Below are 15,438 nucleotides of genomic sequence, written 5' to 3'. Positions count from 1 at the left end.
GCTGAGCTTGGCGAGATCTGCCACAGCCTCGTGGCGCTAAGAATGTTTTGCCCTGTGTTTCCGGTTTCCGTCGTTTCATCATTGGTACTTCAACTCGAGGCTGATTGTTCCGCAGTTTGACGATAACTTCGCGCCAATGATATTCATCCATCCATCCATCCACCCACCCACCCATCCACCACCTTAATTCTGGAGGCTGAAAGCTTCCCACGATCCCCTGTCCAGGCAAGGAGATATTAGAGGTTGCAGGAAGCGAGTCATATCGCAGATGGCTGCTCGAGCGCTCTGACTCGTTGTCCGAAGGCCTTCAAAAACCCATTGGGACATCCCAACGTGGACGGAAAAGAGGATGCATCCAACAGAAGGTAACAGATAGCAATTCAATCCACTGACCATACTACCGACGATAGACTTCATGTCACGCGCTGTCGATCATCTGACCGATAGTAAAACACCATCGAGACCTCCTAGTCGCTGCACAATTGTACTAACTAGGTGTAAACACGACTTGATACGTTTCAACAATGCCACGTTTTCTGCACCCACCCCAACAATCGATACCTATGTGGTGGACAATTTCATTCGAGACATGACGAGATTGAGTGCTAAGGCACCCTAACAGCAAGAGTAAGATCATAAAGGTAGAAGAAAACGAGTCTACATTGCTACGCTAGCGCCGTAGAACATGCCTTGATGGCAGATTCTTCACAAACTACATTTGCTGTTCTCTTTTTCATGTGCTGTCACTCTCTTACGATCTGTTTCCGTTTTCATTTCGATTACACATCGTGCTACCATCAGTTTACCCTCCGTTTGAGAATTGGGATGGTGGCATCGTACTTGCGCACACGGAATATTCTTTGCATGACTGTCAGAGCCGCTAATGTTTCTTTCATATATTAGCTGTTCCCTAAACACCTTCAAAGTCTCCTTGCAGGCCCATCTGAGCAGTGCTGCTAACAGTGACTCCTCTCCTTTTATACAGACTAAACACCCAGCCTGCTCTTGTATACTTCATATTTTCATTCTTGTAAAATTTCCCCATCTCAACCCATTTAATTATCATCTGTGCTAGCGATACCTGATTACCCGTGCCAGACTTACTCCAGCCAGCTGCTTGATACAATGGATACACCTCATCGACCTCAAAGACGACTGGCTCCACAGCCAAGCTTGGATGATCCTGGATTGATGGTACCTTCACCACCTGCATCACGGCAGCCATCACGATCAGTCTCACCAGATTACAAACCTAAAAGATCTGGGCGAATCGGCTCGATGGTAGCGGTGAACAAAATCATCCATAGTATGAGTAGCTTGTCCTTCGACCAGCAGGACATGGATGCCGTTGGCTGGGAGGATATCTCGCCCCGTGGAGGACAAGAGACTCGGAGAACACGGCCTGGTGGATTGAGACCGGCAAGGCAGCCGTCTGGTGCCCTTAGTGAGCAGCTACCACGGGCTCAATCGAACCAGTTGGCTGCTGGCAGTCGAGGCACTTCTACCTACGATTCGAGGGACTCTAGAAAGTCAAACAGACGCCGTCGTGAAGACGATCTTCATGAGAGTGAAGAACCTCGATCTCAACGACAGCGGCGTGAGCATGAAGAGAGTGCTGCCCGTTCAGGAAGTACTGTGCAAGGCGCCAGTGGAACTGCATCAGAAAGCGCCACCTATGAGGGAAATGAATTACCAGGAAATGAAGGCAAGCCGGATGATCGACGTGCCCGAGAAGAGCGTCGTATCCGGGAAGCACGTCGTGTCCGAGACCGCCGTGAGCGAGAAGGACGTGGCGAACGAGGCACACATGGTGCGCGAGACGAACGTCTTATTCGGAGTCAATCAGTCCCTCAAAGCTGGTCTCACCAGGTACAGGAAGAGGAACAATCCTCGAGACCACGATATGGTGGGGAGGGGCATCGGGACCCGGAAGTGCGCCAACACGGAGGCAGCAGATTTGTATCGAGAAGGAGTCAGGATTAAGAATAGCAACAAAGTCACGCGTATGCTCTGTTGGAGGTGACAAATTCAGGGTTGGCGGGGGGTAAGCAGAGGTTTGTCGTAATAAGTCCCAAAGGAAGGCTAACTTTGGCCGCATTCTATTTTGCAAATGGACGCGGGCACATGATCTGCTGTTTCTCTGATGCTGCATTGCTATAAGTGAAGGGATGTGTGTGTATCGCTAGTAGACGACTCGGATCCTCCTTCTCTCCCAATGGATGGAAATTTGCGCAGGATCCAGCCAATCATCAAAGGACGGGCGCAGCATTGATCTGTCAAGGCTTAGAATCAGCCCTGATATTGCAACCTATCCACCAGGAGTCCTATGGATTCCATAACTCGTATATGCATAACCCGCGCGGTCGTGTTAACAGGAAATTTCTATGGATAGAAGCCACCCGGTCGATAGGGCACAATGTGTAATGTAATGTGTGCGAGCGTCCAGGCCAATATCTGTGTCGGAAGACGAGATGCATTGACCTTGGCTGGTTGGCTAGATGGCTCGCCCCCTTTAAAAGCAGGTCACTATGGGCTCAGACCTACGTACGTAGTAGTAAGTCGCATGTCAACATGGCTGCATCTTGGCACGAACTGGGAACTGCCGTGGGGAGCTCCAAGTTCAATTGTGCTTGTGCCACCACATCCGTCCTGTCTAACTGAGGTTAGTTTGGACTCCGCAACTGTATTTAGCAGCCAAGAAGATGCCCGTACTTACGGGGAGAAGGGCTGAAAATGACGCGGTTTTGGTCCTTAGTAACTTAGCTAGCGTCTTATTATTTTAAGGATGGTCAGGAGACTCAAATGACCATAATTTAGCCATAATTTGAGCGTCATTTTCTCTAAATGACGTCTGAAATAATACAATTTTATCAGATTTCAGGTGTTGAATTGCATAATTCTATGTAAACTAGATCATATCATGGTTAGGCCGGAACTAAGCACACATTGATGGTAATTTAGGCATAGTTTTCATAGGGCCTTCTCCTGCTAAGTAGCCAAGTGGAGCCAAGCAAATCATGCAGGGTCACGCGCCTCCAATCTCACATTTCCCCGTCCTTTCAACTCAGCATTAACTCCAGTATCATCGTTCCACACCGGTAACGAGGTCCAGAAGTGTGGCTCGCATTCATCCTACGCTTAGTAAACTCGGCTCGCTTACTTGCTGTCAATCTCAAAAACATCTCGCTACCGAGACCACGATATGGTAAGGGCAGAAGCCACCTCGCAAAGCAATGCCTTTGTTGGCTTGCCCTCTCCACACAGCCCGGACCGGTATTGGGCCTGATTTGGCCTCCGCCCTCAAGGTCAATAGAAAGCTCACAATGCACCATGAAGATGATGAGGCTAGGCTCGATGTTGGCTGCTATTTCCATCACACTAATCAGAGCTGTCAGCTATCAGAGCTATGGACTGCGTGCTTCTCGGATACCGGCCCAGAATTCAACCTTAATGGCATGCTATGCTTAGGCTGGTAGCCGTATAAATTTGGTAACTATACGAGTTTGGCGGCTTGCTCGGCCTTCTCGTTATCCTCCTTGAAGAATATTATAAAGCAGTGCATTTTCTCGCCCGTCTGAAGTTTTCTTCTACAGACATCGACTCAGACTTCAATCTACAAAGATCCCAGATTCAGCAACCTTGCACATTGCAACCAAAAAAAACATCACCACCACTACAACCATGCACTTCTCAACCAGCACCATCCTCGCCCTCGGCCTGACTCTTCTGCCCGCCAGCATTCTCGCTGCTCCCAGCCCCCCTCCTGTAGAGAGACAGACATCGTGCACAACCATCTACCCGGAATACGCGCGTGTCTCGCAGGCCCAACCCGTCGCGTCCTACCTCCCCGGCTTCCGCATCAGCCAAGACAACGGCGCGACCAACAAGAACGACATGTTCATCGAATTCGCCGTCCCCGCCGGCTCCTACGGCTGCCAGCTCGAGACATATTTCCCAGCCGGCTACCCCATCACCAAGTCTGGCCGTCAGGATGTCTACATCTACAGCACCGACAGACCACTTACTCGTTCACCCCAAGGGATTGACGTCAGCTGGGCCTATTCACCCGCGCCAGTGAGCCAGGTAGGCACGACGAGGTTCGAGTCGGACCCGGCAACGTCAACCACCAAGGTTATCAACTCTTTTGCTTGCCAGCCCACCATGACGTATCGCTTGAGTATTGGAAGGGATTGGTCCGATGCGGGCAATGTGGAGTTTGTGCAGGGTAGTGGGGCTGGCTTCAGAATGACCTATAACTGTTGATTGGGGGTGGGGAGACGTGTCCGTCATGGTAGTGGATTCGATTGATTGAGACTCTCGTTATTTATAGCTTTTTTTTTTTAGATTGTGGGGCGTAGAGGAATTTGGGAACAAGGAGGGTGCAGTTGCAACACACACGACACGGGGTACCACTGAAAGTTTTAGAGTTTTGTATTTAATCAATTATAATTTTGCCTGCGTTACCAATTTATCTCAGTAACCTGGCTGACTGCACTTGTGCAACACAGCTCATCTGCAACTCAAATTGCTTGGCGATTTTGCGTCTTCGAGCACACACACTGGTGACCCTGCATATTTCGATTACTTAACTAGCGGGAAAAGGCCTGAGGCCCGAAGGCCCCCTCCAAAATTCATGTCAGGGGAGCCATCAAAGTGCGCTTACACTAAGCCTGATGCTAAGATTGTTTAAAGTAAATATACAAGAATACGAACCTTAGCCGTCCATGATTCTATGAAATCTTATCATCTACAACGTATGTTACTAGGAATATGATCATAATATATGCTTCTCTTATTGTATTAGTATGGGCGTTTTTTGACAGAACAGCTGTTTTTCAATAAATGATACTTAGCTTATATCTTCAGCTACCTCTTCTCCGGCGTAAGAAGGAGGTTTGGCACCTGTGCACATTGTGCTAGTGATGCGAGACTTCAGGACCATGAAGACGATCCACATGACACTTCGGCCCCCTCGTCTTTACCAAGTGAGCCCCCTTTGAAAGAGTTCCCCCATTTCCCCCCTTTCTCTTTCCAACGAAAGTTCCCTTCCCCTATCACTGGGCACATCGGCCGTCCTCCTTATGCGCTAACCTTCTGCCTTCACCACTTATCTGCACAGCCCCAACTCCGTCCTGAACCCATACATACAGCTTCCACCTGTGTTCCGCCCTCTTCGAGATGCACTCTTCCCCTCGTCAATCGCCATGGTTATTCAAGTATAATTATCGTACATCTGAGACAGACAGATGGACATGACGCGTGACAGACCTAGATGGTGAACGTCTTGCCCTTGCAAAAGTCATGGAACGCTGCAGGACGGGTTTCTGTCCAAAATTGGCCAGGGTCTGCCGCATACTCCTCGTCATGAACTTGCAAGGTGAATGCCATTGATGGTGATTAGGACTCGGCAGGTCATCTTGGGACTGGGTGCCCAAATGAGACAATACACATCGACCAGGTAGGGTTTTTGGCTCTGGTCTGGTTGCTGTTGAATGGCATGAGTATGAGTTATGATTTTGGTGTGTGAAGTAGTAGATGAGGAAGCTAAGTTCTACGTACAAGTTGGGATGAGATAAATAGCAAGTAGTGCCAAGCCCGCGCCAGCCAAGTGCTCCTGCTATGCCCCTCCTATGCTCCTGCAACAGTCCCCCTCGCCATGATGCTCAACGCCCTCGTTAGCATTCCGAATTTTTCATGAATTTCTCATGAATTTTTCATGCAATTTTCATGGACTTTTCATGGACTTTTCATGCTCCGTTGCCTATCCTTGCTTGTTGCTAGGGTTGAAGTTGAATGCCCATGGAGGGTTCATCCCAAAGAAAGGGTATCGTGGATCAGCTTGCATTTGTGGCGATGACGGATACGCTTGGGAGGTTGGTTGTGTAGGGTAGTAACACATACTCATGCCATTCAACAGTTGCCCTGCACATCGACGGGTTCATTGCGCATTTGGCGTTTCGAATGACGGGTCTCTTGAAGATGGCCGTTACTGTGTGTTTTGAAATATATAGAGACTGAAACCGAGGAGTTGCTCGCTTGTTGGTGAGATTTGCTGCGGAAAGAGGGTGGAATGATATGGACGAATTGATTGATTCTAGCATAGTTGGAAGAAGAAGAAGTTGCCGACGAGCAACGAGAGCTAATCTAGGAGCGCCAAGCAGAGCTCAACGTGACGCACATGACAGAGAGGATTGTTCAGGATAAGTTTGTGTGCCGATTTTCTGCAACTCACTGCTTCCAGAAACCTGCAGCATGCAAATCAAGCACTTCGGAGTTCACGGCTGACGTGTTGCTCGCCCAAGATCAGCATATCGCTTAGTTCGGACCATGGCCGGTGGCGGCAGAATGAACAGAGTTCTGCGCGAGCCTGGTGCCCACTTAGAGTAAATCCGGTTTGTGTTGGAGTTCATCAGGAGGATGTCCTGGTAACCAGTTGGTTTGACTGGCGTAGAAAATGTGAAGCGAAGACGTCCATGGTAAGATTTGGTTGCTGGTTGCGTGGAGATATGAGTTCTGTGTGGCAGTCTTAGGCTGTTGTTGGCGAGGTTGACGAAGCTGTTGTTTAATGGGATCTCGTACCCATGGAAGGTATAGTTGCTGTCACGTGGGATCTGTTACGATTGCCGTAACGTATGGTTCTAATTCCTTTGCTTCTTGTCTGAATAGTTTGCAGGCCCGGTTTAAACGTGTCTGGTCGACCACCCAATCACTTGGGAACCTTGCCTGAGCAGCTGCCTCAAAGTCCTATTTCGATCCGTGTTCCCTTGGTAACGGGTATGAACTCACAACCGTTTCGAGGAAGGTTCGTATTCCTTGCAGGAAGGGGCGTTCAGAGAAGGTGCTTTTCTGTGTTGTGTATTGATGCAGTTGATGGGCTAAATGTATTGTTGACGGTTCAAGGGGAGGTAGGCAAAGGTCTGGTAGGATGGAGTCTCGTTCAGTTGATGCCGCTGGCGTAGGGAAATCAAAGCCAAAGCTGCCAGGGAGTGGTTGTTTTGGTTGCTGCCGTAACGTTGGCATTGGTGGGCGTTTGCCCGGAGGGATGGTGAGCTGTTTCTTTGGTTGCGTCAATTAACCCACGGGTCAATTGATGCGTATGGTGTGTGGTGATACAGCTCAATGGTTGTCTTCAGCCAAAGCTACCATTTTGCAATGGATAGGAGCAGCTCAGCAGCTTCTTCTGCTCCATCCTTACTAGAATCAATCAAATTGCTCCTATCCATTGCAGTTGCATTGGTTGACGCATTGAAAGAAAGCGTGTAATGAGAGTGGTTTGTCGATTTGTCATGTCGACGCTTAATGAAGGTAGAGAATGGACGATCGCATCCGAGATCATGTTGGCGTTGTGCACCCATTGTGCCATCTGCATCAGCATTGATGTAGTTCGATAAAAGGTATGCATCGCGATGGTGCAGGCAAGCTCGCAATGAAAAGTGATACTGTCAGAGAGTTTCGCTTATCCTGCAGATACATGGCTCGAGGAGGACAAACTGTCTTGTGGATGACTTCTTGTCCGGGCGCCTGTGCTTCAGCGGTACGCCACAGGTGCTGGTCACCTAGACGAGGTTACCCTCCTTGTCGTAACGGAAGGTGATCGGTCGCTCATCATCCGCGAACACTGAGCACGTCTCATCCTTCAGACTCGGCTCTGAGTTGCATCCTCTTTCGGGCCAGCGTCGTTGCCAGCGCGCCACTCGCCTCGCCACCTTGTCAATCGGAGCAAGGCTGGCCGAGTGGTCTGTTCCTGCGAGGTGGAAGTGACGGAGGTTGGCATCGGAGATCTGCGTCGAGGGCTTTTGCATGGCAGCTGGAGGAGACAGGAATGGGGCCGTCCAAGTTGGATGGGTGGTTCAAGACTTCGGGAGATGCATCTTATCGCTTTTTCATGTCGTCTTGCTGGTCTTCATGGCGAGTCGTCAATAGTGGAAGGGTCTCGTCGTAGCCGAGGTTGGTTGTTATTGTCTTGAGATTCTTCCCGGACGACAGGCCAACGACAGGCGAAATCGGGTGGTTTCCCAACAACCAATGGTGCATGCCGCAGCATGACGAGAGAAAGGAGGTAAGGTGTCAAGGAGAAGGAGGCGGCGAAAGCGCGGCATCATCCCAGGCTGGGCTGGGCGAAGGCGGAACGGCCCATGTCGCTCCCTCCGGCTTGTTGATCTGCTGAAACGACTGGTACTCATCGTCCGTCAGGTTGACGTGCCACGTAGTGATATGCACACCGTCGGCGGTTTGATAGTCGACGGTGATGTGTTGTTCACCGTCGCCGTGCGGTGACTGATGTACCCCTTTCCTGATGATGGCCTTTTGTGCACCCCACGGCTTTTTCTTCGCCTTGACCAAGCTTTCATGCCAATCTTTCTTCTGACTTTGGGCTGAAAGCTCCCTTTCGTCTTTCCATCTGATGCAAAGATCTTGGTCAGAAGACCGTCTCTTTGACCATTTCGAAGAAGATTGTCCCCCTGCATCCGGCATGCAGTTGGGCGGCGGCGACCATGACCGGTTGCGGTAACCTCCTGATCTGGGGGATGATGACCGCTTCTTGTCTTTCCTCGTGACTATCTCGAAACCGTCGGCATCCATGTCGTCAGGATGCAAAAGAGATATATATAGATATGTGAGAATTGGTGGTATATGTTTCTGGCATTCAGAAGAACCCAGTAAGGAGAGCTCGCGGAGTCAGTTGAGATGGGAGAAGAGATATATATAAGGGACGGGTAAGTATGCTTGGAAGATTGCCGATATGCTGTTGAGCGAGAGCCAGAGTAGCTAACGGTGTGACAGTATATAGGTATCTTCGATGCACAAATGGGATTCTTGGGAATGCGGAAACATGAAGAACGGGAGAAATAGGGGAAAGAGCAGCCATTAAATAGGGCAGCATGATGGGGTAGGTGGATATCCATCGTGCCTTCTAAATGAACTCCACTTGTAAAGAGATTCCTAGCTTCGACCTGCAAACCAGAGATATGGAAGGAAAGAAAAGAGTTGAATGGCCAGTTTCTGTGACTGAGTTCCGTTGGGGGGATGGCGCATAGAAATACTAGGACCCTGTTGTTCACCGTGACAAGCTTCACCCAACAAGGCTGAACTTGCAGGGAAGGGAAGATACTAGAAGAGAAGAAGCGCGACTTGCCAGAGTGACATGTGGAGAGAAGCGCGTAACGGTCACTAGGGTCAGGTACGGCGTGGTTCAATTGGTCAGGAGTGGTGGGGACCTTGTATTGAAGATTCCTGACGGCAATTGAAGAGCATGGGTTTTCATGGTACTGGTGGGGATTCACGGTTGGGGGGTCATACGTCGCAAGGGACCTACCCAGGTTGGGAAGCGATGGAAACGGTTGGGGCGACGTTGAATTTCACTGCAGGCACGCGAATCTGTCGACTATGAAGGAGAAGCCTTTGCAAATAGTGTGATGATGTTGTGCATCGGTGTATGTATTCGTTTGTTGATAAGCACGGCTGAAGCTAGTCGACGAAATCGAGTCAGCAAGATGTAGAGACCAGATGCAAGTCACTGATAGCCATGTTTCTTGAAGCATGTGAAGAAGCAACGCACACACATCTTTGTCATAGTGGTTGCGCCAATATAGCTCACAGGATGGGTGTGGATCAACGTCTGTTTAGCGGACCAGAGTAATGAAGAGTATGGGGCTCCACAGCCATATCAGTCGAGGCCTTCAGGGAGGAAGACGGTACGGGAAACAGCTGTATTGACCGGTGCAAAGCTGTATCTCACGAAGATCATGTCTGAGATGGTTTCGTCGGTGGAAGTTGAGTTTACAGAATCAAATCGGATAACCAGAAGGCCATCCAACGGTTTTGTATACACATATGCTTGTTCCGGCTGGGTGGATCAGGGCGGGCGGGCGGGTGCGCGGAAATAGCGTGAATTTTGGTGGCCCTGAAAGGGCTTTTGGGCGTCTACATGAGCTCCCAGTTCTCCTCCTGAGCCAGTCTCACCAAGAACCACCTTTGCCTGCAAAGCCCGTACTCTCTTCAGCTTTCTTTTGTCCGCCGCCACCTCGTTGTGACTTCTGCTGGGCAGCCTCGTGCTTGCGAAGCTCTTCAGGCACCCTGGAAATGGCGGATTTCATCAACATCTGCTTCAAGTCGTACATGACATCGGTATCTTCGTTGCCCAAGAATGTGATTGCAACACCGCTCTTACCAGCACGACCTGTTCGTCCGACACGATGCGTATATGATTCGATGTTGGTGGCCATGTTGAAATTGACGACCAAGCTGACATCAGGTACATCGATACCTCTACCTGCAAGATCTGTGGCTACCAAAACGTCGGTGGAGCCATTTCTGACAGAGAGCAATGCTGCTTCCCTCTGCTCTTGGGTCTTGCTGCCATGTAACGTAACCGACGAGAAACCCATTTGCTTGATATCTCGCGCGACCGCGTCGCAGTTGCGCTTGATGTTGACGAAGACAATGATAGGAGGTCTAAATTCGCGGGATGCGAGTATTTCCGCAAGACGTTTCTTCCGCTTATCCTCTCCAGAGACGAATTCAACGCGCTGTTCCACCGTGTCGACAGCTTCTCCCACGTTCCCAATTGTGACAATGGCTGGCCTTCGTAGGTATTTTCTTGCGATTCGTTCCACTGCCGAGGGCATGGTAGCTGTGTACATCATTGTTTGTCTGTATCTATCCTTCCCACCAATGTGCTGTGACATGACCTTCGCATCTTCCGCGTCTTCTGTGTCCGGCTTTTCATTTGCGACAGGGAGAGCATCCAAGATCTTGTTGACCGGCTCCTCAAAGCCAAGGTCGATCATCCTATCTGCTTCATCCATGATCACATAGCAACATTGGCTAAGGACGATAATGCGTCGCTCGATACAGTCGACAAGCCGACCGGGTGTGGCAATGATGATTTCCGCACCGTTTCGTAGGTTGTATGCTTGCTCTTCGAGTGAATGTCCACCCACTATACTGACGACATTGAAATCAAGAGGCCCAGCAAACTTTCGGGCCTCAATCTCGATCTGCTGAGCCAACTCGCGAGTTGGAGCAAGAATAATCGCATATGGACCATCATTTCTTCTCCACTCGAATTCGTCCAATCGTGGTAGTTCAGAGATATAGACCAGAAGCGGAAGAAGAAATGCGGCCGTCTTTCCGGAACCAGTAACGGCGACACCGATCAAATCTCGTGACTGAAGAGCGATGGGAATAGCAGCGCGCTGCACAGGCGACGGATCAGTGTACCCGACCTCCTCGATGATGTCTAATAGGCGCTTCGGCAAGCCAGACTCTTTCCACGAGCGCATTGGGTTCGGTATGCCGCCACCTTTCGTGCTGATGTTGAAATCCTCCTTGAATATGCGCCAGTCTCTCTCCCGCATATGTTCAAGCTTCTTTTCACTCCAGTGCTTGTCGATGGCAGTCCTGCCGCCCTCCTCTCGTCTCTTTCTTTCCATTTCCAGAATCTCTTTGGCCCGTGCCGATCCGGCTTCATGGTCTCGGTCTTGTAATGCAGCAGCATATTTCTTTGCAACCTCATCTGCGGCCTCATCGCCGAAGCCAGCTAGACGACCGCGGCCAAAGAAGTTCGCCTCGGCTCTGTTCTTGTACAAGGGATTGTAATCAGGGCTCGTGTCCTCCTCGACATTCCACTCAAAATTGAACTTCTTCTCTGTGGTACGCCGTCGCTTCTTCTTGGCTGAGAACGTAGACGTGTTCTGTTCAGCTCCCATGTACCTTTGCTTGATCAATGCTGCTTGTGCCGCCGTCGTCTTTGCATCTTCGTCAAAGGCTCTCTTGTTCGATCGTGAATCCGACGCGCGAAACGCAATGGCCTTTGGTGCTTCAGGTGGAGCCATGTCATAGCCTTTATTCGCTTCTTTCGATCGCATTGCAGCCGGACCGGTCGGAACATCGCCCTGCCTCTGCGCTCTTGGGCCAGTGGGTATCGACGACTGGAAGGCTCTCTTCGTGCCATTCGAACTTTCCTGCAAAGGCCGCGCCAAACCATTGACTTGTTTAGCTTCATTCATAGCGATGGCTTTTGCCCTTTTTGCTTCTTCAACTTCTTTCGCCCTCTTCTCAAGGGCAAGCTTTTCTCGTTGAGCTTTGGATAGAAACTTGGGCTGTAGAATGCCAATGTAGTCAGTATGGGACGTTGTAAGGATTCTGCATTATCTTGCGTAAACATTTCGCAGCAACGTACGACAGGACAAGGACTTCACACGTACCTTAGAGGCAGCCTCCTCCGCTTCTCGCTTCTTCCGCAGAAGCTCTTCCACGCTCAAAGGCGCAGCCTTTGGTTTCGACCCCCATCCCGTCTTTTTCCTTATCTCAGGATTCGGCGACGGCGCGGGTGGCTCTGAAACCTCTTCGATGACTTCAGGCGGTGGAGGTGGAGGAGCAGTCTGATCTGGAGGTGGTGGTGGCTCAAAAGACTCTGGTGGAGGGGGAGGAGCGGACAAATCCGATGGTGGAGGAGGCGGTGGAGGGACCACTTCTGATGGTGGTTCTGAGGGAGGTGCAGGAGTATGGAGATTCTTATAGCCATTTACCATGAGGTCCTCCATGATTACTGTACTTGCGGAGCGTTATCAGGTATGACAGTCGAAGAGTACCTAATTCTCTACGTAGTAACTACTCCGTAAGGTCGCCCAAGGTTGTATGCCAAGCCTTAGATTCGTTGGATTCGGAGATGGCCACAACGGTCACAATGGTCACACGTGGGTGTGATGGTTTCATGAGGAGTCAGTACTAGAGTAATCGACTATTATCCTGATGCTCACGACTCTGAACTGCAAACCGCCTGCATGGTGGTGCAATGCGACCAAGTCTAGCTTGCTACAAGGTAGTAATATTAATGAGGCTGTCTGAGGCGCGGACTTCATGTATTCAACGTCTATGTACATGTAAGGTGCCTGCCGAGTATCTGCGCAAGGTCTTCTCGGTGGACTGGACGCCAGCAGAGCACCTAAAATCCTCTCTCGAGTTCTAAACGCAGAGGAAAACCAATAACAGAAGAACAACCAAGCTGAAGGGTGCTTTGACGGGTATGTCTATCGCACAAAAGGGGGCTAGATTCGACCGTCAGTACCCTTACAAATCACACACCAGCGACATGACTGACCTGTCCATTGCTCAGCAAAACATCTTTCCCCATGTCCACAGCTCTGGCCCTTGCCACATTCTGCACTGACGCAGGTCCGTTGATTTCTCGATCCAACATCATGTATTCCTTGGCAGCGTCTTTGGTTCCTCTTTCAAGGAGATACACCATATAGGTCGACAGTAGCTCCTGCATTGCAGCCGGTGGCAATTTGCTCTTCATCTGGATATCATCCGCAACGCGCTTGATATGCTGGTAATGACTCTGCTCTGTTTCAGCGCTTGTAGGCTGATCCAGCTCGAACTTAAGGTAGCTCGACCAGAAGGGCATGCTCTCAAGATACCAGTGCTGATTCTTTTCGTAGACCTGCCTGGCATCGTTTGGCGAGCCTTTAATCTTCCAAAGCAGTCTGGCCCATTCGGCAACCAGCGCTGCTTTGGCAGAGATGTCGCACGTCTGTGAGTCGATATGTGATTTGTATACCTCAATGGCAGCTTCGAGCCCACCATGCCTCCGTGACATATTGGCCAAAGAGACAATGGTTTCCACATGACCGGGCATGGCAACAAGGATGGCTTCGTGGATGTCCTTGGCCACGTCGACTCGACCAGACATCTCCTCGAAAAAGGCATATTGTAATCTCATCTGCGGCAGAGCGATGGGGACATAGAAACAAGACGCCCGTTGATAAATGTTGCGAACTTCTTCCTCTTTGCCTGGTTGGCCTAGCATCCAGCGGGCATAGCGAAGCCAGAATTCATCATATTGTGCACAAGCGACTAGACATCTTTCGTATAGGAATCCTGCCCGGGCATAGTCGCCTTCGGCTTCCTCAAAGTCTAGGTATTTGCGCCAGTTCGACAGTTGTGGCTCGTCGATTTCTGTAACGTGGAAATACGGTCGCTTGATCTCCGATTCATAAGTCCATCGTTTAGTAGTTTCCGCTTGCGTACGGTGGAAGATATCGAGATGGAAAGCGTCGATGCGGGACCGAAGATCTCGCTCAACTTCCACATCTGCTCTACCTGAGTTGTACCCCAGCCCTTCATTCTCCAAGTCCATCCGAAATTGCGTTAAAATGCTGGCGGGCACCAGATCTGTCAGCTGGCGGGACTGTGCCAATTGACGGTACTTTTCGAAGTAACGGGCATATTGGTGCATCGGAATGTTGATGATTCTCGCGAGAATGGTAAAGATCTTGTCTACCGCATCCATTCTCTCCTCAAACTCTAGATATTTGTCCCAGAAAGGATGGGCCAGAAAATCCAGTCCAACGCTGTTGGCACCTCTCTCGAATAGCCTGCAAACAACTTATCAGCATACTGGTCACTTCACGAGGGATGGGGGAGGAAGGAGAAGGGAGGAGGGCAAACATGGCACTTGAACGTATGTGGTGGTGTGTAATACAAGTCCAACAATTGTCATGAGCAGACACCGCCAATTTTTAGGGCAAATTCGGTGGAAGCTGACGAAGCAAAGAAAGCGCCTGAATTTCAAGTGTGAGAAACAGTCGAAGGAGGTATGGGTACTCGAGTGACGATCTCACCCAGCTTTCCACTCAGCCTGCTGTTTCAGGATACTGATCCAATCTTGTCTCGATGTTGTTCGTGTGCTGCGTTGGTACATGGTTTAGAGGAGGAAATTGACCCTGCACTACTTACTCTCGAATGACATCGGAGTCATGACTGGTATCGGTCTTGAAGGAGCAATAATTGGACCAGAGGTCGACGGAATTGGTGATGCTTGCAACGCCACGCTCGTATACCTATCTGTCGTTAGCTGGTGCTTCTGAGCTTAGAATATGACCACACATACCATTTCTGCAGCCTCTGTGCCTGCGATTGAAAATTCCAGATCTGCATATTTTTTCCAATACCCAAAGAAGAGTGGAAACTTCGCTAGAAACCGATCATAGATGTCTCTCATTGCTGTGATTGCTTGTGGGCTCGAGTTTCGATTTATGCCTCCATCGACCGACTCTACCGCGCGAACCAGCTTTTCCCAAGCCTCGTAATTATCGCCGTCCTCAAGCTAGAGGACAGGTCAGTGCAGTCGCCAATAGACAAAGACACGGGCGTTACATACTACTTCCGCGTTGAGCTTTTTAAGCTCTGCCGTTTCGTCGTCATTGCCGCCAAAGGCATAGTCGGCCATGTTGTAGGCGGCGATCTTTGACTATAAGCACGATTGTTGTGTTGTGATGTTCAGTCTTAGAATCGGCAAGGAGTTCTAGTCAAGATGCTGTGCAGATGTTTCTGAAGGGAGGAAGTTACGAAAGCATCTGTGAAGGAGGCTCGGAGGCTCTGAGGTATGAGGCTCCTGTACGAGGCTGTGAGGCTCCGTTGCGGAGAGAG

General features: G+C 50.1%; 5 protein-coding genes across 5 annotated transcripts; 2 read left to right on the top strand and 3 right to left on the bottom strand.

Annotated features, from left to right (window-relative positions):
• Positions 1-1,125: 1,125 nt before the first annotated feature.
• On the top strand, positions 1,126-1,983 carry EPUS_00230 (uncharacterized protein; the record flags this gene model as incomplete). Its single annotated transcript, XM_007789259.1, has 1 exon — positions 1,126-1,983. The coding sequence occupies one exon, from the start codon at positions 1,126-1,128 to the stop codon at positions 1,981-1,983; it is 858 nt and encodes a 285-aa protein (XP_007787449.1).
• A 1,698-nt stretch (positions 1,984-3,681) lies between these two features.
• EPUS_00229 (uncharacterized protein) lies at positions 3,682-4,263 on the top strand (the record flags this gene model as incomplete). Its single annotated transcript, XM_007789258.1, has 1 exon — positions 3,682-4,263. The coding sequence occupies one exon, from the start codon at positions 3,682-3,684 to the stop codon at positions 4,261-4,263; it is 582 nt and encodes a 193-aa protein (XP_007787448.1).
• A 3,804-nt stretch (positions 4,264-8,067) lies between these two features.
• EPUS_00228 (uncharacterized protein) lies at positions 8,068-8,583 on the bottom strand (the record flags this gene model as incomplete). Its single annotated transcript, XM_007789257.1, has 1 exon — positions 8,068-8,583. The coding sequence occupies one exon, from the start codon at positions 8,581-8,583 to the stop codon at positions 8,068-8,070; it is 516 nt and encodes a 171-aa protein (XP_007787447.1).
• A 1,376-nt stretch (positions 8,584-9,959) lies between these two features.
• EPUS_00227 (Pre-mRNA-splicing ATP-dependent RNA helicase prp28) lies at positions 9,960-12,548 on the bottom strand (the record flags this gene model as incomplete). Its single annotated transcript, XM_007789256.1, has 2 exons — positions 9,960-12,104; positions 12,210-12,548. 2 exons carry the CDS (start codon positions 12,546-12,548, stop codon positions 9,960-9,962), a joined length of 2,484 nt encoding a protein of 827 aa, XP_007787446.1.
• Positions 12,549-13,081: 533 nt separating this feature from the next.
• EPUS_00226 (uncharacterized protein) lies at positions 13,082-15,238 on the bottom strand (the record flags this gene model as incomplete). The annotated part of the gene is made up of 4 exons (XM_007789255.1): positions 13,082-14,384; positions 14,746-14,849; positions 14,900-15,115; positions 15,170-15,238. 4 exons carry the CDS (start codon positions 15,236-15,238, stop codon positions 13,082-13,084), a joined length of 1,692 nt encoding a protein of 563 aa, XP_007787445.1.
• Positions 15,239-15,438: the final 200 nt, after the last annotated feature.

The sequence above is a fragment of the Endocarpon pusillum genome (assembly GCF_000464535.1).
Source record: "Endocarpon pusillum Z07020 unplaced genomic scaffold C734253, whole genome shotgun sequence".
Taxonomy (NCBI): domain Eukaryota; kingdom Fungi; phylum Ascomycota; class Eurotiomycetes; order Verrucariales; family Verrucariaceae; genus Endocarpon; species Endocarpon pusillum.
This window is presented reverse-complemented; position numbering and strand designations above follow the sequence as displayed.